The sequence below is a fragment of the Falco naumanni genome, chromosome 16 (assembly GCF_017639655.2).
Source record: "Falco naumanni isolate bFalNau1 chromosome 16, bFalNau1.pat, whole genome shotgun sequence".
Classification (NCBI taxonomy): domain Eukaryota; kingdom Metazoa; phylum Chordata; class Aves; order Falconiformes; family Falconidae; genus Falco; species Falco naumanni.
Genome location: NC_054069.1, coordinates 7,673,633 through 7,697,994, shown reverse-complemented (window position 1 = coordinate 7,697,994; position 24,362 = coordinate 7,673,633). Strand labels below are relative to the sequence as shown.

Sequence of the window (24,362 nt, the reverse complement as noted above, 5' to 3'; positions counted from 1 at the left end):
AAGGTGCATGTCAGGCATGAAGGTGAGATGGAGGGGAACGTTTTGCTTCAGGGAATACAGAAGTGCAAAACTCAGGATACTCTTTTTTGTGTAAAAACTTACATAAGTTTATTGAACTGATCCAAACCAATTACCTATTTGGCCTGAATTCCACTGCTAAGTCTGCGAGCAAACCAAAGGCAAACTGTGGGAGTGGGAAGTATATTCCCCGTGAGAGAAACCAGGATAAAAACAAGACAGACTTACAGTTCTTGCTTCTTCTTTAAAATTACATATGAATGCATCATTAACAGGGAGCAACAATAGACCTTCATGTTTAAATTGTATTTGAAGTTTCCAGTAACTGCAGAAAAGCAATACAGAGGCAAAGGCTCGAGATGGCTAAAGCCCCTCTAACGTTGCCCTGGGGAAGGTGTCTCTCTGCCACCTACAGAAGTGCCACATTCAGACGAGGGAGGCACAGCTGCCAGGAATACATATTTTAGCCTCTGGGCTGCTTTCAGCACCTTGTTTGCATTTTCAAATCCGCACATGAACAGAACCTACAGAATCTCATTTACAAGCAAAAACTGTAACCGAGGGAGGCAGAGCTGCCACGTCACCTTCTTCAGATTACAGACCCGAACAAGGCGAGGGCAAAGCGAGAGCCTCTCCCCAAAAGCAACAAGCACCATTAGCACAGTTCCTCTGAGCTGCTCCAAGCCACCGTGGGCCACACTATCATCTGCCACCAGGATGCACGCAAATCCCACCAAGGGAGCAGAGGACAGTCACCATTCTATACATATTATTAGTACCACCAGTTCAGTTATCAGCCTGAAACATCTGGTCAAAACACGGATATTCAATAGGAATGTATCCAGAAACAACATGGCACAGCATCTAATCTCAGTACATGGAGCCGTGCGACACTTTGGTATATAGCTGTCACCTAATTCCTTCCGAACCAGGTGCTTTGCCTACTGTGCAGACTGCCTGCAGCAGACTTTTATGCATGAACTAGCATGAACAACAAAACAGTTCTTGACAAAAGCAGTCCTTGGAGAGAAGGACGCAAAAGCCAGAGAAGCTTGCAAATCTGTTTTGTTTTCTCAAAAGGAATGCGACAGACCCAGGGACCTTTTGCTAGAATGGGTCTATGCCAACAACACCGGGACACAGCCCCTTGTGACATCATACTGATTTAAATCAAAGCTCCTGCCACCTCAGGACCCTCTCGGATTCTCGGCACCCACCATGGGCCCCAAACCTTCTCTCGTGCTCAGAGCCCTCCCCTCTCTCACCAAGACACGGTCCCCTGTTAATCAGTAATATGGCACACACATAAGACCCTTTCCCAAAAGGTATTTCAAAGGAACACAAACCCACTTGGGATATTTTGCCATATCAGTTGCGTGCCGTTTGGCCCTGCTTTCCAGAGTCAATCATCTGGATGCATAAACTGTCCCCAGGTTTTGGATGTGACTCTTCCTCCTTGGGAAGCCAACCAAGATTTTTGGTTTCCACCCCACGAGTGCTCTGCTAGCTGCGCAGAAGGTGAATGGCTTGAGAGTGTTGTCCAGAAACAACCTTCCCTCAACAAAGTGGCAAGGTGGTGATGTTCATATTGTGACTTTTGCTGTCCCCAGCAGACCAGGGGAGCCAGCCTGGGTGTTAGCACCAAATCACCAGCAGCTACATGGCGCTTGTTGACCTTGTATGCCAGTAGGTGTTCTCTTTTTCCATCTTTCGGTACCCACCACATCCGTCATGAATAAAAGCACGATTTACTGACAGTTCTGAGCTGGTGCAATGACAATACCGCTCCCCCCGTGGACAGACTAACCTTTTGTGGGCCAACAAATTTAAAACCACATACTTGGGTCTTCTTTAACATCCCATTCAATTCTTTAATGGTCTTTGTATTTCCTTCTCTGAAACAGAGACATTTAATTGTGCTGAGGAAGTTGGTCAATAGTTACAGCATCTCATTAATATCAGTTACAATGCCATAAATATACCCACATAGGCAATTACTGCTCTATAGAATTAGGTCAGAGATACTTTTGCATCCCCATCAGTCACTTACCTCTGACACTGCAGCAAACGAGGGATAACCTACTTAAACTGGAGGTCAAGGGAAGAAATAGGCTTCTAATATTAAACAACCTTATCTTCATAAAACTTTGTTTTATAACAAAATATCTTATTAAACACAACTTTTCCTATGCGTATGTATGTATATATCATACAGAATTGTTGGCTTAAGAGTTCCGCTATAAGGCAGCAAATGCCTTTCACTGCCCAAATGGAAAATACATCTTCAGTAAAGCTCTAGCTTATAAAAGCATCATCTTATGTTACACTGCTGGCCCCCCCCCCCGCTCTTTTGTTTTATGGGTACCACGGCTCCACAGCTACGTGCCATGGCCTCTGTGCTACCTATGGAGAATCTTGCTCCATTTCCTAGTGCTCATCAAAGCAGGGCCAGGAGATTGACATTTTTGGCAGGGGGATGAGGCACAAATTACCAACTCGTCTTAAAACCTCCCATTTTTAATCATTACTCTGGATGCGGAACTACTCCCCTCCAAATGGTCCCCACATCCTGAACCTGAAGACTATGAAATAATACTTCATCCCCTCCCCATCCTACCTTGCCCCACAATCTAGGTAAAATATGAAGAGAAATACACAACTCCAAGAATATAAAAGGAGCTCAGTGATATGGACAAAAGCATCATGGGAAAGAAAGTGCACATGGGGATAAGGGAGCATTTTAAAACGAAGGTCCGAAGTTCATGTGTAACTAGAGCCCTCACTGCACAGCTTCGAAAGCTTTTATGCAGCTGCTTATAACTAGGTAATGTGAAAAGTCTTCAACTTGTCGGGGGACAGAGGAATAAGGGAGGACACAGGAAAGTGGAACAAGAGACATAAAGGAAGAGGATTTCATTGCACAACAAAGGGAATCTGCTCTGCAGTAGGAAACAGGGCCTAATTTAAGCAGCAGCACGCGATACCTATGAGGTGTGTGTTGGGGGAAGCCAATACAGATAGTGAAAACCTGCTTTACAGTAACGTGAGTCTAGTTGCTTTGTTACTCATCCTCTAGAAACTGATCCGAGCCAACACATTCTCCTAGTTCGGACCCTAAGCAGGGACCCCACAGCTGGGGGGGCCTGGGGAAAGTGCTAGGTTTCATTTCTGGTGCAACAGCAACAAACACAAACTTCAATTTTACTCTTACTCTCTGCCAGGAGAGCAATTTTAGCCATTCCACTTTCGGTACAAACTGGTACAAGGTGAAGTGCACACTGGAGGATCTCTTCAGCATTGTGCAGATGACTCACGGCCAACAGGGGAATCGACTCTTCAGCCACTTTTTGACCTGTTACTCTAAGAGCCCTTCCAGTGCAACACACGTCCACCGTCTTCCAAAATTCACTTTGCAACGCACACGGCAAGGGTCCCATTGCCTCCGGACTGCCAGTGCCACAGGTTGCAGACACTGTGTGAGATGGGTACAGACATCAAAATATCCCCCCCCAAAATCAGAATAGGACAGCGTGGATATAGAGCATGCGTTTTGAAAACAAATAGTTTCTTTCTAATAAGGTCTCTTTCTTTCCCCCATTTTGTGCACTCACACAAACCAAACCAGTGGAGTTAAGTGGATGCACTAAGTACCTGAGCTCTGAATCAAGCGGAACACTGTTTTAGGTCTCTTCGGTGAACTCGAGCACAACAAAAGTTTGAGACAGCACCCAGCTACAAAAAAATACTTCAGCAAGCTCGAGCCACAGTCAGATACAGCTAGGCCAAAGGGCACTCCAGCGTAGTGGAGCCAAACCCGCAAAAATTTAGAAAAAGAAAACAACAGGTCAAATTCTGCGCTGAGCTATCTTCTCCCTTATGGACCCTAGCGTTCTTTAGCTTGAACAACTGACCATTCATGCCCAATCACGAGTATACCGGAGCATCAAAGAAAACATCAAGGTATTGCACACACTGAAACACACGCACTGAAGTCAACTGTCACCTCAAGGTCACCTGCAGTGGATGGTGGGCATGGTTCTCGGATCAGGGCACTTCCTCTGGGCTAAGAAATTACCTGCTACAGAAACACAACCAAACCTCAACCAACCAACCAAAATAAAAACCTTGCAAAAACTCCTTAATGCATGTGTGTGGGTGTGTGGGGGCATGTGTGTGCACGTACGTGCACTCACAAGGTCAAAAGAGGCTATTTCATTCTGGGTTCCACATAAATTTTATCTCCATCCCGAATGCCGTAAGAATGCAGCGCTCGTGAGCTGTATTTCATCTCCTCAGGACCAAAAGGAGCTTCCTGGTCCAAGTAGAAGAGCAGCATGTTGCTTGTTGACAACTGCACTACAGTTTTTAAGTGCTTCTTCAATTCTGCCACAGTCTGATCAAGACGAATCGACATCTCTTCCACCTTGTCCTGGAAGTGGACTTCGACCTTCACACTGCTCTGTGGCCGAAGATCCACAACTGCCAAGGGCTCCAGCTTCCCGTACTTAGTGACCAGCTCATGATACCTGAGAAATTAAACAAGTCCAGAATTATGGTACAGTTGTTCTTACAGCCAATGCACGTTTCACAAGTCAGTTTCTGTTTCATGTTACGATACTACCCCACTTCAGCTGCCACTGTATCCAAGGTCACTACGAGTGTTTGCAAAGCATAAACCAACATCTGCACAGAGAGTACAGTGCCTGGATGACAAGAGGGTAAGTGCAGGTTCCACGGTGTGATTCACCTAAAGCCCAGAACTCTTTGATGAGAGCTAAAACCAAAACCCAGACAGCGATGAGCTCTCCTCATCCTCCACGTCAGCGACGAGCTGGCATATGGCTCTTCTGAAACATCTCACAGTTTAACCGGTGCTTTGCTCAAGGTTGGAGGATGGATGAGGCTCCCACAAGTAAAGAACGCTGCCGAGCTAGCATTCACAGCCCACGAGCGCATGCCTCTCTCCACACAAGTCTCCCACCCAGTAGCAACTAAAGGAAAACCCCACCTTTCTTCTCCGTTTGCCACCAAATCTCTCACACACTTTGGGGAGCTGAATGTTCCTCACACGAGACAACATTCACCCCAATTCAAGTCTGATGACCTGAAGAGGCATCCATAAGAAATAAATCCAGATGGTATGAGTCCTGTTTCCCCTCCTGCCAGCATGACACTTCACAGAGCACACAGTTTTTCTCAGTCAAGATGCTGAAAAGAGGAAAACAGAACCCAGAAAGCCCATCCACTCCAGTCACCTTGTCTCACAGTTCCCAAGCTGCACTGAAGCACCAACATGAACCCAAGTGGGCATCCAGCTAGGAAGGAGTATCTTAGCTGAAGAAGGTGAAGTTATCACTGATCTGAGACATTTGAACTGACTGGTCTCAAAACAGCTTCCTAAGAAAATCTGAGCAGTGAAGTTCTCTACTGAGCTTCTAATAATCTCAGAAACCCCAGCCCTGGCTGCAGTGGGATTTGGAGGAAAGACGCCACACTCACAAGACTCTACACTCACAAGACTCTACGCCTCCTGCTCCAGTGAAAACACTTTACTAAAGAGTGCCAGAACCAAACTAGTGCTTACACAAAGGATACAGCCCTCAGTCCAGATTCCTCATATCTGCGGCCTCCAGGCCTGACCGATTTTCAAACATTCCTGCTGTTTTCCAAGAGGTCAGCGAGGTCCCAAACGTTACACTCCACTGAGCACGGTATCACCAAGATCACCAAATCAAGGTGAGGTGCCGCACAGTTTAGAAGCTGACAACCAATGGACGACTTCTTGCCAATGGATCCTTCACACCTACTCTAAAACAACACTGGAATGTTACTAGCAGAGCCACACGTTCCACTGCCACTTTCTCCTTGGAGCCAAGTTCTCTGACTGTCCTTCACAAGGTCCCTCCCGGGGAGCCATTCCCTGCAATGGAAAGCCCCTCTCACCCTCCCACCACTTTCAGCAGGTATCGCTCCTATCAGGCAAAGCTGCACCTCCCCTGCCTGGCTGGGAAAGAGGCGAAACGGCGACACAAAACACAATGTGATTGAAATGACAAAGACCGAGAGCTGCCGAGAAAAGGTAACGTTTCAGAGGCCCTCCACTGTGCGCCGTACAGAAAGCTCTTTTTGTTCCCAATCCGGGTCTGAGCTGAATGCGATCGGTGCTGTGTCACAGCCCGTGTTGAGAGACGATGGGACCTGGCAGGCCGGGGGACCCCAGGGAGGTCTGCTGAAGGCAGGAGTGTTCCTGGAGAACAGCAGTCCCTCTGTCTGCCGGGAAATGAGGTAAGGGCCACAACGCACTAGGATTTCCCCAGTCTCACGGACAAAACGAGCCTTCCCCTGGGCAGAGTGTCCAAAGGCAGGCCAGTGCCCTGCTCTCACAGTCACCCGGGTGATGGGATCAAGCCTGTTTATTTGGAAAAGCCATTAGTGCTGACAGCAGACAGTGCGCTCCCCGTATTTTACCCACTGGGCTACTGCCCATAGTAGTGCTAGCCAGCGTGGAGGATTTCTTTGCAGCACAGCTTCCACCACCTCCGGAAGGATGTGGTCAGCAGCAACAGGCAATGAGACAAGGGGAAAGAGCAAATCCACCCCTTGCTGCCCCTGGCCCTTGGCCCACTTTGGGATGTCCCTTCACCTCTCACCATCTCCGCGCACTGCATATCAGAAACAATTTCTCAGGTGCCTACTAGAAGTACTGCCACGATTCATGCACTAAAGGAAATTGCAGTGAACAGGACTGATAGTGGGAAGAATGTAAAGAGGGGAACAAATTTCAAGCAAGCTGAGAGAAAGAAGTAGCATGAGTAGGCTAAAATTATCAAATGCCTGCTGTAAATATGTGGAGGGTCAGGCAATGTTGATTGAAATTTTCTCATGTTGAGGAAAGGCAGAACAAGCTTTACAGCCTGCTCCTTGTACGCTAGCTGCAGCCTGCAAAGAAAGTTTGCAGTCTGAATGACTGGCTCTCCTCAAATCAATGAGGATGAAGGCACACTGCTCATATGGTTCTTTTGTACCCCAATAATAGGCACCCTGGAGGCTTTTATAATCACCCCTTGCAGCCTGGCAGACACTGGCTGCCAGAGCAGAGGACGCTGAAGAACTGAGCCTGGCTAACAGTGTCTCTGATACTCTGCAGATAAACAGCAGACCAGACAAACAGAGAACTCATTAAAAACCCACAGACACAAAGACGTCACTCAAGAAGACAGCCAATATTGGATTGTACGCTCAGCACTCCTTTCTAATGCATGATATCCAGAGAGAAAAATTATTCTTTCCGTTTCCCTCCCTTTCCAATCCCTTCGAGCTGCAGCCCGAGAAGACATGCAACACAAGCAGGGGGGGCCGCTGTGAGACAGCCTGCTGTTCACTGACCGCATGCTACACCGCAGCTGTCTTGAGGGGGACTGCTTGGACACACTCGTAAGTTTTCTGTACCCAAGTGCATCCTCTTCCTCCGCTTCAGGCAGCACTGCAATGCAGATGCTGTACCCCCAGCAACAACATGTGTGTGTTCTGATTAGATTCTAATTACAAGCCACCTTTGGAGAGACCGCACCAGATTTGGGAGCAAAGAAGAGGAAGCTTTAGCAACAGACACACACAAAATCCCTCTGCAAAGAACACCAGGCTTCCCCTCTGAAACGGCTGCTGCGTACAGGTCCAGGAACTGAAACCCAGCCCTCGGCAGCACGGACACTCTCAGCCGCCTGCAGCCTTGTTAGAAAATAGTCTGTAGTGGCACACAACTCCTCCAAAACAGAACAACCCTCTTTAGCAGCTGCACAAGTCTCTTGGAAACATTGCACAGATGAAGGGATTCAGACAAAGAGCCCATTGACCATGAACCCAGCAGTAACATTCTTTAAATTTTAAGAAATCAGAGGGGGAGGGTAATTCTCCTGTATCTTACCAAAACAACATAAAGCTAGTATGTTGGTCAAGATCAGCCCAGCTTTTTTGGACGGGTGAGATATCAGTAATTTCTTACCCAAGCTCCCATCTGGAAACCAACCCGTTGTGTGTGGTACTGTGTAACTATATGGGCGCACTCAGCCTGTTCCCAAAGTCCATGTCCAAACAGTAGCACTGTGCACCTCTAAGGCTATATCCCACTGTGTCCTTCTCAACAATATATGGGTCTTGGACATGCAAGGCACCTGTCACCATAATACCCAGAGACACAAATCCAGCAGGAAAAGATTCCAAGCCTGCCAGCTATTTATTCACCTTCCCTCTCATGCGCAAACCCTTCCTCCTGAGCTCAGGGGGGCACATCATTTTCACCAGGATCAAAGGGCTACTCGCACCTCAGTTCCCGTCTCAGTCTGCACCCAAATACACCACTTTCAGCATGAGGGTCTGCCTTGCCTTCTCCCGGCTGGTTTTCCAGGTCAGCCCAAGCCTGTTTGCCAAAAGGCAGGACTACACTGCAGCTCTTGTGCTCAGCTGCCCTGCTATTCTCCCCTTCTAGAGCCATGAACACAGAGACATGAAACAGTTTTCTTAGAAATAAAATGTTACGGAAAAAATCCATTTTGGGAGCAGCACCATGAGCTCACAGTCCCTGTCTGTCTCCTCTTCCCCTCCATTCTCCGCCTCTGGTGCTATCTCTTCCAATACTTCTTTCAATTTTTCTGCTTCAATGGCTTCTAAAATTACAAGCCAGGACTTGTCCTCAGAAAAAAGCACAAGAGGGATCACCAGCTGTCTGGTCTCTCTGACTACATTAGTACCCTTCGCCTCTGAACTGACCCCAGTATGCCTTGAACAAATACTGTAATTGCTGGACCTATTAGTATTCATATAAAACACCATGCCCTCATTCCTCATCCCAGCCTTCCCCTGGCCTTTCTGTACTGGCAGGTCACACACACAGGGCTTTCGAAAAACAACAGACATTTTACCTAAGAGTTAAGCTGGGGAAAACACTGACGAGCCAATATAAACACTGACCAGATTCTGTCCACCCTTTTGTTATCCATACTGGGACATACCTTTGACCTTCTCTACCTCGGTTTGTCCCTGCTTCTGTCTGACCCCCCAGACACACACTCTGGCCCTGCCCCCTCTCTGTAAAGAAAGGGCTACGAAGCTTTGATGTCTGAAAATCGCATGAGGGTTCTAGGGCAAAAGGCACGTAAATGTCTGCGTGGCTTGATGCTCCATGATCCTTCCTCAGTCCATTAAGAAGCAGTAAGTAGATGCTGGCACAGAGAAGATACCAACTGAACAGCATCTGTCAAAGTTCATTAGTTTACCAAGATTAACGGATCATTGGGCATACTTTTTTGGCAAAGAAAACCCATCAGACTTGTGATTTGCGGGCTTGAAAGTGAGGGGACAGCTTCTCATCGCCAGTCACACTCCACACACCAGATGGTCAAAAGAATTAGATGCCCCAGCCTGGCACTAGAGAGCACGATCTGTACTGGCTTTTGGGGACTCCCAAACACAGGTGGATTACGAAGCTAGCCGTCGGGGAGGCCAGAAAGCAATGAAGATCATGAACTGAACAGTCATGTTGTTTAATGGCACTTGACGTGGGCACTTTAAGATCAAATTTGACTCACGAGTGATTCTACAAGTCATCAGACAACACTCTAACGTAACAACATTAACTAAAACAGATTGAGAAAGCAAGAGAGGAGGAAGGCGAGGGCTGGGTTTTCATGGAACAGCTAGCCCAGATTTCCCATGTAACATCACCTGTTCAGTCACCTTTCCTTTTGCCTTGCCACCCTTCTGCCCTGGCTCTCCATCCCACGACAAAGAATTCATACCTGAACGGGACTTCCTCCTCTGGGAACTCCATGTAATATCGGATGAAGAATCGCTCTGAGTCCTCCCGCTCCCCATCGGCAACAATGCTTCCGTTGAGCTTGATGATAGACGGCAACCTGCATGCAGACACCAAGAAATACGGTCAGCAAGAAGAGAAACCAAGACAGGGTGACCAACAAGACAGTCACCACCTACATCGCAGCATCTACCAATGCTACATGCCACATCATTAACACCGGGAGAATCGTGCCAGGTAGCTTACGCCTTGGTCCCCTTGAGAGAGAGGGCAAGTTCTATGCAGTTTCTCCAAGCACATTGAAAACTAAGCATTTTCATTTCATGACATACATGCACTGTGTGCACAGGTATGTATGAGACTCAAAAAATTCTCTGAGAATTAGGGAAGTTAGACTTAACATTTCCACTACTCCCACTTACCCACACAACAAAAAAAGAAAGCTCAAGTCATTCTGAGCAGTGAATTCATACGAAATCCCATCTCCTAAGATCCTCTTTCTCCCATTGCCCACTCCCAGCCACTTATTGCCATGTAACACTTCCGCTGAGCGGAATAAACAAGCAACAGACCTGGCTATTAGCAGCTTCCTGCGTTCCTCAGTGGTGTAGGACTGCAGCAAAGGGATTCCTAGCAATTTCACTTCCTCGAGCTTGGGAAAAGAATTTAACTTGTCAATGTCTTCCCAGCAATGCAGACCTGCTCAGAAGAAAAGACTTGCTTAAACAAACACAGTTAATACATCATGGATCCAAATTAATCAGACACAGCCAAAGAACGTACGTGACAGGCGAGCATCAGCTGCTGCTTCTTTGAGGAGCTGGCTTTTTGCTCCTGATGTGCTGAAAAAAAATCTCCTTCATTTGCTTACGAGACAGAGTAGTTTAAATTCTCTCATGCTGTTTTGTAAGTCTAGAAGGATGAACTCCATGGCTGATTAGGAAGCTTAGCTTTTTATGGACTATTCAGTCTTTGGCCTCACCGCCGAGGATTGACTAGCATCAGTTATGATGGCTGCATCTATAAAGGGATGCTGCCTTAAGCAGTATTAAAGTTGCCAGGACTTCCGTCATTCTAGGCATCACTAAACAGCCATCAAATGGCTTTACCTTCCACACATGACCACCTTGGGTCCCATTTCCACTCATGACCCAATGGTAAAACAGTCCCAGAAGCCATCCAGCCATTTAATGAACAAGGCCTTAACTCAGTTTCAGCCCCCTCAAGACCTGATATTTGGGATAACAAGGCAAGCACAGAGGGTAAAATAAAAAAGCTGATGATCAACTAACAGCACAGCTCTGATTGTGTGGCAAGATCAACACTACTCATCTTCGCTCCCTTTTGCTGTGACTGCAGGAATGTTTACCACAATGCTTTTCTGATGACTGTTCCAGAAGCTTACACTGGCAATGTGAGTTAGAAAACTGGTCTCTCCGAACAGCGTTCAACAGCTTCACCCACACAGCATGGAAAATGTAAAAAAAACAGAAAAAATTATCAGTTCAAACAACATCAGTGGTCTTATTTGAGCTAAGCCTGTCAGGAAATGCCAAGTTCAAGCCCAAACCACATGTCAACCACAACTCAGAGAAAGGGGCTCTTTTCAGAGCAGAAACAAAACTGTATTACAACACTATGCAAGGTGGGCAGAGAGATTTTCCTTTCTCCACAGTGCCCAAAACGCCTCTGCCAAGGTCACCTATGCCTAAAGCCATCCTCCGGGTATCATATCAGCCATGTTTACAGACAAATTGAGAAGAAGTTTGTGACAGAACTCTTCCACCTGATCTCTGGGGTGCAACATCACCGAAGAGTGGCCGGTACCTTTCTGAAGCACACCACTCTGAAAGGGTCAGAGCTGGCAGAAAGCTAGTGCAGAGAGTCAACCACCTCTGAAGGTGAAACTGCTGTCAGCCGTGGCATCTGTCTCTGCAGGAAAATCTGTTCATCCCCTTGTGACCCCGCTGTGTTATAACTTCACTAAAACCCATTATCTTTAGCTCATCCCTGATCTCCATTAAGCTGAAAGAGCCTGCAAAGAGGCGCCAGTTTGGAGTCTCCATGTGACAGAATTTTGGAGTGCAGCAGCTTTCTCAAAAAGTATTTAACATACTCTTTGGGATTTCTATTTGACTTTCAGCTCCCAAAATATCAAACTGCAATCCAGAATCCAGAGTACTTAAATACCTGGCATCAAAATTGCAAAACTACTTACCACAGGAGCGCTTGCTCCTCAGTGAGACAGTGCTTTCAAATCCAGCTTAACCGGCTTTTCTTCCTCTAGTTAGCTTTAAGCTTTTGTTATAGGGATTCCTTGATGCTCACATTGCAGAGCATGTTAATAAAGTACCTTCTACCTTAGCTATAACTTAACTATCACTTGCACAGCATATAAAGCTGTGAAGAATGAAAGATGATGATGCATTAAGTACTCTTGCAGAAGAACTTCTGGCATACGTGTCACCTCACAAACATGTCACAGTCCTCACCAGCTTCCTCTCTCTGCGCACGAGGTGCCCTCACCAACACGCCAAATGCTTATTCTTTTTCTGCAGCGTTGGCTGAAAATTCTCTGGGGCTGAAGTGTAAAAGCAGCCTCAAGCATAACTTGTGATGAGCTTCTAATAACTGAGCACAGATGACAGAGACAGCTTTTGCTGGTGAATGCTCGGCTTTTACAGGCCACATACCTACACATATGTTCATTTTACCCAAGAAAAAACAGGGAATAAAAGGCAGATGGGATTCTTTCATCCCCTTCTTTGCCAGATACTTATTTATCCTTCTCCACCCAGAAGCACCTCAGGCAGGGACAGGAAACAGAGGCAAACTACTAACATAAAAAATGTTTGCCAGCTCATTTTGAGTAACTGCCAGCCCATGCTACTCTGACTCACCTTTCAGGTAACGACTAACTACCATAAGCAGCAGCTAAAGCCCACAGAGACAGGCAAGCTGATCCCTTGCCTTGTTTTCCTCTCCTAACACTAAGTTCTTCAGGTCAGCGCACTTCAGTGCATCTGCTTGCGTGGCCCTGCATTAGCACCATTAAGAAACTTGATTTCAACACTGTAGAGCTGTTGGGACTACATTTATCAACAGCTTTTCGATTCTGCCGGGAAGCCAGGATAGATCGGGACAAAGGGCACTGGACATTTTCATCTCTGCTCCAGCAACAGAACTATCCCAGAGGTTTAGGCTCTTGCTCAGCACTTCTGCCTTCACCTGCCCCCTTCTCACACGTTGCAGGAAGCAATGCTGACTACAGGCAACCTACTGCTAACACAGGCCAAAGAGGCAACCACCGCAAGGCCGACATTTGTTTGAAGAGACATCAAGTTTGAAGAGCACAAAGCCAGTGTGTTTTTCACTTACTCAAAAGGAGAGACTCCGATCAACCACTGTCACTTACGCTGAGAACAAGAAGCGTACCGCTTCCAGCCTCTCACCTGACTTGTGCAAATTGATGGAACGCAGGTTGGGGAACAGCCTTGCTAGGGAATCTTCCGACTCTTCAATGGTCGTGAGGTTGTTGTTAGCCAGAATAAGTGTGTCCAATGATGGAAACATAATTCCCAATTTTCGAATTTCAGTCCAGTCTTGAAGATTATTGTCAGTTATGTGGAGTAATTTGAGAGACTGACAGCAAACCGGAGAACAAGACACTGTTTCATAGTCATTAAGGCACAGGAAGAGCTCCTCCAAGCTGCACAGAGGAAGAAAGATCATATCATCATCTCAACATACACTGAAAAACGGCTACCCTCTCCGGTACAGGGACATGCATATGCAATTTTAACACAACTTTCTGTAACAGCTCTTATGTGGTTTGAAACCTTGGTGCAGAGAAGACCTTTGAGCACTCCAAGTGGAATGTTTCAACTACATCTCTGCTCCCATCCATAAACTTCCTCCACAGATGAAAAATATTTCTAAGTGTACCCCTAGCCTCCCAGTATTAATTGTGTAACAGATTGCTTGGGGTGGTGTTCCACATTTGTGCCCAATAAGCCACCAACCCAGCTCCAATGGTGATGGTACTTGCTCTCAATGCTCACCACTTAATTTAAAAAGGTGGTTTTATACAACACAGATGATGTTTTTTTCCCCACACCTCTGCCTCTGCCAAAGATCCCCGTTAAAGAAAGAACAGGTCCCACTAAGTTTTCAGACAACTGAACTAGCTCTCCTAACCCCAGGGAAGCATGCACTGGCCATGCAGGATACGTTGCTGTCACCATCTCCGCTTACAAAGCCGTACAAAGAGGAATCTTACCAAAATGAAGCCACCGAGGACACTTGCAGAACCAGAATGCCACTGCCAAGGTGGACTGTGGCCAAGCCACAGAAATCAACATTTTTGCACAGAAAAGCACGACGAAATATTACTTGACAAGTGGCCAGACCCTCAGACCTGCATCCCATTCAAAAGCTATTAGTATAGGTATGCACCACACCATTCATTCTGCAGTGACTCAGAGGAAAGCATGTCACCTCCTAAATTGTCAGGGTGATTATCCACCTCTCGTGGATAAAGCAAATTTAGATTTGAACAAGAAGCCCCAGGCTTTGCTGTGCCACTCAAGTTCGGCTTTTAAGACAATGTAAAGCATTCACCTGGCCAGTTCCCCATCTCCCAAAGAAAAAAATTCCCTTCTTCTCTACTGATCATGTTTGCATCCTCGTACCCCTCTCATCCCACACCAAGTGATTTGATAAGCCAGCCTTGACCTGCGTGCAGCGAGCACCCCTTTCTACGCCCAGCTCCCCATGCTTACTCTGGTAATTCCTGCAGGATTGTGTGGACTGTTTCCCAGGAAGCTTTGCTGTTGTTAAGCACAAGTTTGCGAACACCAGCGAAAGACCCAGCACACCTTCTCTCTAAAACGGACAAACTGAGAGGGTTGGAACTCAAGTTTAGAAACTCCAAGTGGGGAACGTTGGACACAATTTTACTGACCTAAGTGGGGAGGGAAAAAAAAAAAGAGAGAAAGAAAGAAATGCATATCAGGCAGTAATCGGACCTCATGCAATAATATCCCGTCTCCTAAAAGGGGGCCTTTCGGAATCACCACAAGCCAAAAAATGACATGGGGGAAAAAGCCTTAAGGCTTCTGGATAACTACCTGTAATTCATACTCCAGCTATTCACTGATCTAGATTGATTGGTTAATTGCTCATTCACCTCAGCAGTTCATTTAATTACACTCTCCAAGCAGCTTGATAAGAGAAGGCCAGTCTCTTGGGAGAGGTCATAAAATCCACCTCAACACCAAGCTTAAGAAGCAGCAGCACATTACAGGAGCCAGCACGCCATACCCCTCCTTTAGCAGGGAGGCAACAGGTATGTCTCTTGAGTTTATGGACAACACTCCGGTCATGTGCTTAGCTTTCCACTGCCCCCCACTAGCCACAGATCTTATTATTTTGCCCAATGTAAAAGACAGAAGCTCACTGTACACATACAATGAATTACTTATTCAACAGATTTCTTACAATCAATCCAAACGTTCAGGTAGCTGTTTGGGGCTACCTTCTCTTTCTGTGTGTACAGATATGCGCCCGAGGGCAAAGTAGCAAAAAGGCAAGAAAGAAAGATCAAGAAAGAGAAAGAAAAGCCAAAGGCAATAACTGTACAGCTCCGGAGTGCGGGACGGATTGTGTGATCAGGACAGGTGCTGACCCAGATGCTAGAAAGGTACGGGAACAGGGTATCGGGACGATCCATTCGTAGTTCTCTAAGAGTGAGCAGAACAGCCAGGCAGCATCAGTTCGTAAAGAACACGTCATGTCAGTTTAGTTTTCCTCTTTGACCGAGTAACCGATTCAGCGGGAAGTAGTATAAGGGAATGACAGCTTCCGACGCCATCAGCACACCAGTCACACCGGCAAACTGGGGACTTACAGTGCCTGGGATAGCACTGTAAGTTAAGAGTTCAATACAAAGCTAGCAGACATAGCAAGGGAGTGTTCTAGCAGAATACTACTCGTTACCAGAATAATTGAACACTACGTGTTTTCTTACTCAGCGGGTGATACTAAGGTGGGAAAGGCTGCCATCACATATTGGTACAAGACTAGAGGCCAAAGCAAAACCACCTGAAACCCGTAAGATGGAAGTTCAGTTCAAGAATAGTTAAAGTACTAACATTTTGGGGGAAAAGACATTCATCCAGAAAATAATTATGAATCAGAGAACACCTGGCTAGAAAGCTCCACTCCAAAAAGTGATGGGGATGGGAGGAGATGAGACAGACCATGACATACAGGTCAATATCAAGGCCCAGTTCCTAACAAAGGACAATTGTCTCAGGCAGAGGTTGACCTTAAGTGTTGCATACGTGATGCTGGAGGCAATTAGTCTGCCCCACTTCACACCTCACCTTAGGTGATGTCACGTTTCAGGCACTTTGCCTTAGGAATGAAGGAGACCAACTGGAATGACATCACAGGAACAAAAACAACACAGGATTTAGAAAAAATGGCCTATAATAAATGACTGGAAGAACTGATTTTTTTTCAGTATTATAATACAATAGGAAAAGGAGACATGAAAGCTCTTCTTTGTGGGTATAAAAGGCTGTCATTATAAGGAACAGCGATGAATGCTCCTCCATGCCTGCTGAGAACAGGGCAGGGAGCAATTGGCTTAAATTGCAGCATGGGAGACTTAAGTTACATAGTTTAGACTATGAGGTTATTAGCTAAGCATGGGAACAGGCTACCCAGGGATCTGGAATTCTCATCACTGGCAGTTTTTAAGAGTTGGGTAGATATTTATCTGTTGTGGATGGGCTATGAAAACTTAATCCCACCTTGGAGGAAGGGGCCAAAGTACACAGAATGCCTTTCATTTCCTGCTTTACTGCAGCTCATGCAGAAGCCGGTAAATTACGCTGTCCAGGGCAGCCTAAACAGACCGAACAAATAGCAGAGTGTGAGGCATGCAGCTTGCAAGTTACAAGGGTACATGCAGCTCTCCCTGCTGCTTACCAGACATGAGGTCAGCCCCACAGAGAGTAAGAGGCAGAGCAGAGAGGCAGCACCTCATTACTGTGGGAGGGGGCTTTTCGGGCTCAGAATAAAACAAGTCTGGAGACACCATTCCAGTTCTTAGGAGATATGCCCTCAGTACAAAACCATCTTGCCTGGCTCTGATCTCAACAGACAAGCCTAAGATCTCTCTCCCACCCACTGAGCTAATATTCTAGGCTAACAAGGAAATAACAGGGACAGGGACAGGGAAGCCTATCCCACTTCTGATTTTGCAACCCCCTGTGCCAGAGCTGGGACATTTCTGCAAACCCTGCGTTCACTACCTGTTTAAAGACAGTTTCATGCAACTGAAACACATGATACCTTGTTGCACATCCTGTTCTTTTCCACGTATTTCCAACAATAAACACTAACATAAAAGCAAAGCATAAGCCAGTGAGGAACTCTTAATGACACTTGAACAGATTGCAGTTGTTTTACTTGTATTACAATGCATTTATCTAGCGTATTCCATCCAAGCACTTCAGAGGATTATACAATAGCATTTAGTATTAATTAAAGAGGCTTCAGAAATATCTTTTGAGGTAAATGTTATTAAACCTCTTTTGCAGATAGGGAAACAAAAGCAAAGAAAGAATAAACACCTTACCCAGCATCATAGAACCGGTGGCAAAGCTGGGAATCAGCTGCCATTACTCAGACCTTCTCAGTTCCTACTCTGTTAAAAACTGCACTGCTCATTAACCTCTTGACATTAGAAATGCCAGTTCTGGTGCTTTTCATGATTTTTAAAAAATATATATAGATACACACACACACATATTTGTCAGCTGCAAGTGACAAGCCAAGATCTTAAGTCATGAGGTAAACAAAGTGGTCAAATGGATTAAATTCATCACATCTATTGCTCGCTTGTTGTCAAAGAAAATAAGCATGTTTCAAAGATGAGAAAAAGACACAATGGAAATCTCTCTCCTTTAAACGAACAAAGTACTCTTAAAACCTGCAATGTGCTTGCAGTCATAGTAATAGCCATCAAAGTTATTCAGAGAGATGCACATGTAGCCATTTTACCTCATGCCAGTCTTCCAGTTTATTGTCAGAAAGATCTAGCTCAGAGACATGAGCACAGAAGGCAGCAATTTCATTCTCATCCCCTGCACAGGTTATGCCACAACTGTTCAGTACTAGCACGCTCGGAAGGTTGAGGCGATCTGAAATAGGGAAAAAGAAAAGATGCCCTCTGGTCAGCATCAAATCGCTTAGTTACAGCAGGTAACAATAGGCATAAACAAACATGACATTCAGCAAAAGAAAAGATCTACCAGTAATTCCACAGTTTACACATATTTAAGGATCTAAGGATAAACATGGTTTTTATGACAAGCGACCGACATCAGTCAAGAAGTCTTCTTGTGTCTAAACATGAAGTACCACTCAGTATCAGTGCTCTTCAGTTACTACAGGCATTTCTGTCCACATCACAGAGAGGATGGGCCAGTCCTTTGTAGTTTATAGTATGTCTCATATCAGTCCTTGCCAGAACTTACGCCCTTCCCCAGGCATCTGCTACTGCAGATAGGATACAGGACTAGGTGGACCGTTAATTGCACAGACAGACTCCCTTATCCTCTTGTACTCAGCCCGCTTGGGGTTAGTAACAGCAAGGATGTATTTAAACATTTCATTTCTAGGGTTTCCCTTTTCAGCAATGTAGAACGTTTCGCATTCTTACATCCTGGAAGAACTTAGGTGTCTACTCTGCCTTGTACGTTTCTACTTCGGTTTTGCCCTAGTTCTTTCTCATGCAGGTGAATGTTCTTGCAGCTGTTTCACAGATAGGGACTCGGATCTCAGTCAGCCTGATTTGCTAAAGCCAAAACATGATAGAGTTAAAAGCTGTGGATTTGTAACAGGAAACCATTTCAACACAAAAAGTCCACATTTAGGCAAGGCAAGCTATCAGGCTTACACTCTTTCACATACAATATGGCTCTCCCATGCCTGTGGAGTATCGAAATCTGTTAAAATTTAACAAGCCTTCTCCTAAAAAGGTGGCCCTTCTTCTCTCTCCTTAATACTTGACAGCTACACAACTAGAAATGGATTCTCACAGCAGATAATTATCTGGAGTGATCTGAGTTTTCAAGTTTCCTGGTTCATTAGTGTTCAGCTTCTTTAGAAGATGGTGTGCTTTGGGAATTAGTCATTACATACTTGTAAGTCATCTCTCAGTCACGTTTTAGGACTTACAAATGTGCCTTCTTTTTCAGCATCCAAACAGCTCAGGTAAGCGGGTGCTTGCCCACAGAAGAGAGGGCATTAACTGGATGTTGCACCAGGCTGATTTTCTGTTCGTGTTAATTTTCAGCGACACGTAGTAGATTTTATCCTCAGCTGAACTCAGGCCCATTTTTCTCCTCTGTCAAACTCAGTTACTGTGATCTTCGTCTAGCTGACTTCCATGGCTATTTTCCCCTTTGGGGCTGGTTATGATACAAATTGACCTGATGGAAATTTAAAGTACTCTTCTAGATCAAGACAGGCAAGAGGTTACAGAAAGAAGCGGCAGTTCTGGCAGGATGTTAATGTTAATCTCAGGTTCATCTGTACAAACCAAGAACAAAATGCTAATATTAGAGCATAAGGGAAGACTAAAGGGCGTCAAATGGATCCAGTTCAAAGAGCAGGAAATAGTGACACAGATTCTGCCATCTAGGAGGCTCAAGGACATACATAAGCAGCACAGTGCTACAGACACACATCTGTCAAACTCCCTCAAAGCAGTAAGGTCAGAAGCAAAGCAGATAAGGTATTTCTCCACTAGGTCAGCATAAGCACAGTCAGAGAGCATTTGATGCCTTGAGAAGAGAGCCAAAGTAAACCACAGATTCGAATCACTTGTCACAAAAAGAAGCCTACCTGGAGATTCAGAGACTCGTTGCTTGGCTTGAAACATGGTCCACTCCTGTGGACACTGGACTCCTGTACCTGCAGGTGTCAATGCAAGCTGATGGCGCTGCATGACACCACTACCATGTGAACCAACCTCAAATATAGATCAAGCGTTACGTATTTGTTAAGCCATCTCTGCCAAAATACTTGTTGTTGCAGTCAACAATAAAATGGTTAGTGTCACTAGTCCGAAGAAAGTAAGCTCCAGGGACTGCTGAACCCTCAAAACTGAGCACTGCACAGTGCTTTGTTTCCATCTTTCACGGACAGGATTCTGATTCTGTTATGCTGTAGGGAAACTTACTTGTTTCCTAAAGCAACTGGTTCAATCACTACATCAACTTTGCTGTCTTTGTTAGATTCCAGTCTCTCAGCCCTTCAGTAAGAAACATATTACAATACATTGCGATGTTTCTTTTTCTGGTAGATTTAGGTTGATTCTTCTTTCAACGTAAGTCAGAACAATGAAGAAACTGATCCCACCCAGAACCCCACAGATGCTCAGAAAGACCAGAAGCCTACCTTTCATAGGTGAGCCCTGTGGAGTTGCTGGCACGTGCACCCCCATACCAGGTCCACGACGATATGGGAAGTTCTCAGGGCTGTATTTCTCACAAAGAACTTGCATGAAACTCCTTCCGCTGGGCTGGTCCATGCTCCCTTCTTGGACTTCTGGTTAATGCAGAAAAAAATATAAACAGAGCATATGAACAGTCACCAACTAATAATCGCCTCCAGCAGTGGCCCTTGAGAACATGGGACAGAGAGTGACCAGATGGGTCATGGGTTTTACTTCTGAACTACAGATTAGTCTAACAGGTCATATTTGAAATTCAAGATTACAGGAAAACATTACCTGAAAAGAAAACAAAACCAGAGGGCCCAAGCTACACAACCATGCTTTCCATCAAGCCATTACAGGCCAAGTACGAGACCTCCTTGCCCCACATGCTCTTACAGGACAGTTCCCAACACGCCCCAGGCTGTAAAAGGTGAATTCTGTACCTCACATGAGGACAGTGAGATATTCACAGATATTCTCAAACACATTTCCAGGGCAGCAAGGAGGGGAAAGAGCAAAGAGCTGTACATGAGTAAGAAGAGACTGCTCAAACAGTTATTTTAATCCTGTAACTTCCTTTTGTCTAACTTGAGACTTGCAGTCAAGATCAGCTTTTTGGATGGGAAAAAAAAAGGAAAAAGGATCCACAGCTCCCTAACTGTTTATGAAAAAAGCGCTACACAAAGCAGGTTATGGTTTGTTTTTGTAAAATCAGGCCAATGCTGTAAACAGCTTGGAGCTCAATACTCTCTGCTAGCCAGACTTCCATCAGTTGGCCCACTGCATGTCATGGAAATACTCAAGTTTGATAGTAAAGCTTACTGAGGGTATCTCAGGGCTCTCACCTTCACTGACACCAGTGGCTCATTCAAAGCAAGCTTTGGCCTCAAAAGGAGCATGACCATTTCTCCTCTGACATCTGCAAAGAACTACAGTTCTTCCATCCTGCTTGCAAACCTAGGCTTCTAATTAGAACACAACTGCTGTGTCACAAAACACTCTCAAGCACATCATTTGGCCAGACCAAAAATGAAGTTTTGCCAATTCAATTTTGCAGCTGCTTAATGTATCTGGAAGATAAACATGCCCTCCATATCTACGCGTGTCACAGAACAGCACAGGAAAAAGGACTCACCACATCCCGGGCTGCTGACCTGCCTAGAAAGATACCGAGTGTCAGCTGGAAGTATATTTGGCACAAAGATACCGCGATGGTCGGCATTCTGCCGTACCCTAGGTGGAACTAAGCTTATCTGTCCTACTTTCCCGCACATACTCTGAACGTGGCATTTTATGCTTTCCTGGGTAATAAAGGAGTCGAGCTTGACACATGCATGAAGAAAGAGAACCACATTGTTCCCAGGTTTCCCAGGGGTCTTGTAGTACAAAGCAGGGTCAGCTGCCCATCGTGGATATGGAGGAAAGATCCACATCTGCCCATTCTAACAACACAGGGCGCAAACTTGCAGGAATCAATTGCAGATTTTTACAGTGTACAATTAGTCATGGAGCAGTGTTTTCAGTGAGTACTGCATAATTAGATTTCTAGTATACTAGCAAAACCTAGCTCACACAGATATGCATCACACAAATATGTACGTCCAACACATAAACCTGCACCTCCAGGAGTGGAAATCCATACTTTTGAGCTAACGGTGGGTCCATATGTATGTTGAAAGCAGCAGTGCTAACCAATGCCCAATTAAAGTTTCTGTCCACTGCCATAAACTTTCCTTTACATTTATTACAGGCAATATAGATATAAAATCCTGAACAAAAGTGATGTAACTAAGGTTCAGGTTCCCTTTGCTGAGAGTCATCTGTTTAACAAGCTCTACTTTAGTTCTTCGTGAGCGGACTATCTAAAACACCTCCATCACAAAGGACTTCAGTATAACAAGAAGTAAGTTGACTGAAGCCTGTTATAATTGTTATATTATACACAAAGTTTACATGTCACAAACAGGGACTTAAAGGATTGATCTTACTTTAAAAAAAAAGCCCCCACCTTTTTTAGACCTCAACAACTTGGTAGATTCATAGCTCAGACTTAACTTCATGTCACCAGTCTACCTAGCATCAAAAAAGAAATCCTCAAATTGAAGTTTATGTTAAGAACAAGGCATTTAACTTTATGCAAAACCAGTCCACATGCTATAGGAACAACGTGCATTGTCAGCCCAGGCTTTAGGCTGAAAAGCCTCATTCCAGAGTGGTTTGGGAGCTCAGTACTGTAGGAAAGACAGATACTTCTTTCTAAACGCACATTCAAACCTCCTGGTCTGGAAATTCTGGAACTCTCCCACGCATAAAGCTTTCTGTCCTTCATGTTGCTTTTCTATCAACCCCATTCCCATTTATCTGCTGAGCAAACATCAGCTTTAAATTCCACATGAGAAAGTCACCTTAACATCGCACTACAGGCAAAAAAATCATGTTTTCAGCTACAATATGAGAACAATCTAGAACTGGGGAAAAAACACTAATGACATTTACATTCAACAACTTTGAATCACAAACATTTTATTTCTCAAGCTTTACTTGTGCATGCTAATGTCATTACCAGATGACAAAAAATGTCAGCGAGTGGGCAGTCACCTTTTCCACTTCCCTTCTTGTCAAATTTCACATTCAGTATAATCATCTGTCAGGCACTTGGCTTCTCTGAATCATTACAATTGCTTGAGAGCAAGGATTAACAGAACATGCAAAGAAAGCGTGACACATTTCAAGTGAATGCTGTCTGTACAAGGGCAGGACAGGATGATTTGCAAGGTGCGCATTTCTGAGCGTTTTCCTACTGATGGCACAATTCAGATCCTAAAATAACTTTGGGGTTACTAAATGATGGCGTAGATTGCAAAAGACGTGATCAGTCTTTGAAAGATGTCAACGAATAGCCTTTGTTGCCTATATTTAAATGCTCTGCTGGGAGACTGTGGCCTGAGTGACACACAACATGGCAAGTGTCTGCGAAGAAGAGCACAACCCTGACTTGAGATCCAAGGGAAGCCCAGGGGGCTGCTGCAGCTGATGAGTGACATGAAAGGAGAACACTAGAAATGAGATGAGAAATATTTCTAGCCCCACGCTGTAAATGTATGAGGAGCCTAAGAGAACCTTCAGGAGAACTACATCATTAATAACATTCTAATGCATTCCAGTGTCACTTGAATGCCTTCAGAGTACATCCTAACCAGCCACATGCCAAACACATGTTGACATGTTTGTTTACATGAAAAACAAAGAGATGTTGCAACAGAACAAACTTCTGCCTAAAAGAAGCTGGTATGTCCTTCTCCTAAGACGTGATTCAGGGAAATTATTTCTGAAGTGATCTTGAGAGACAGATAAACGAATGCTATCAGGGTAGACAGGCCGACCCTCTGAGCTGCCAAGGCAAGCTACCCCAACACGCAAAATGCTGCCAGGGACTTCATCAAAGCAAGCATAACTATTTGCTCGCCTGCCACAGCACCACGCTCCTGGAAGCAGCCAATGCTAACGGCAGGGCCTGTGGCCAGGAGATGGGAGCTGCAGGAGATGCCCGGCACATCACTTGACATGCTGCCGGCCGCGGCTCTGGCACTGCGCTGCTGAACCGGCCACCCCCGCCGGGGCCGCTGGAAGAGCCGCCACCGCAGCCGGCGGGGAGCCCGTCTGCCGGTCCGCTGTGCTGCGGGGCCCACGGCGGGGCCACGCCTTCAGCTGCACCCCGGCAGGTCGGGGTCCCCAGCCCGACCCCACAGCGCTGCCCCTCCGCCGGCCCGGCCGCCTCGAAGAGACGCGTTAAACCGCCGCTGGGTCCCCTCACACGGCCCCGCCGGGCCGGACCCCGCGGGTCGCCCCTGCTGACAGCGGCCTGCCCCGCTCCGGCACCACGGCCCCGCCGCCCCCCCCCGGCCCCGCTCACCCAGGCCCGGCGGCCGCGTCCCGCATTGACCCGGAAGCAGCTCCGCGGCAGCCAAACATCACGTGATCGCCCCCCGTCACGTGGAGGGGGCTCGGCCGACGGAG

At 45.9% G+C, this 24,362-nt stretch overlaps 1 protein-coding gene across 3 annotated transcripts; it reads right to left on the bottom strand.

Annotated features, from left to right (window-relative positions):
- Positions 1-89: 89 nt before the first annotated feature.
- On the bottom strand, positions 90-24,362 carry TBCEL (tubulin folding cofactor E like). Of its 3 annotated transcripts, none has more exons than XM_040615915.1 (8): positions 24,259-24,362; positions 20,306-20,455; positions 17,903-18,042; positions 14,611-14,792; positions 13,282-13,538; positions 10,402-10,528; positions 9,813-9,929; positions 90-4,544 (listed from the first exon to the last, which is right to left on the bottom strand). In XM_040615915.1, exons 2-8 carry the CDS (start codon positions 20,436-20,438, stop codon positions 4,226-4,228), a joined length of 1,275 nt encoding a protein of 424 aa, XP_040471849.1. In that variant the 5' UTR covers positions 20,439-20,455; positions 24,259-24,362; the 3' UTR covers positions 90-4,225. The 3 variants fall into 3 exon arrangements, with proteins under 3 accessions (XP_040471849.1, XP_040471850.1, XP_040471851.1); XM_040615916.1 differs by having other exon boundaries at positions 20,306-20,452; positions 24,259-24,306; XM_040615917.1 differs by lacking the exon at positions 24,259-24,362 and adding an exon at positions 21,191-21,211.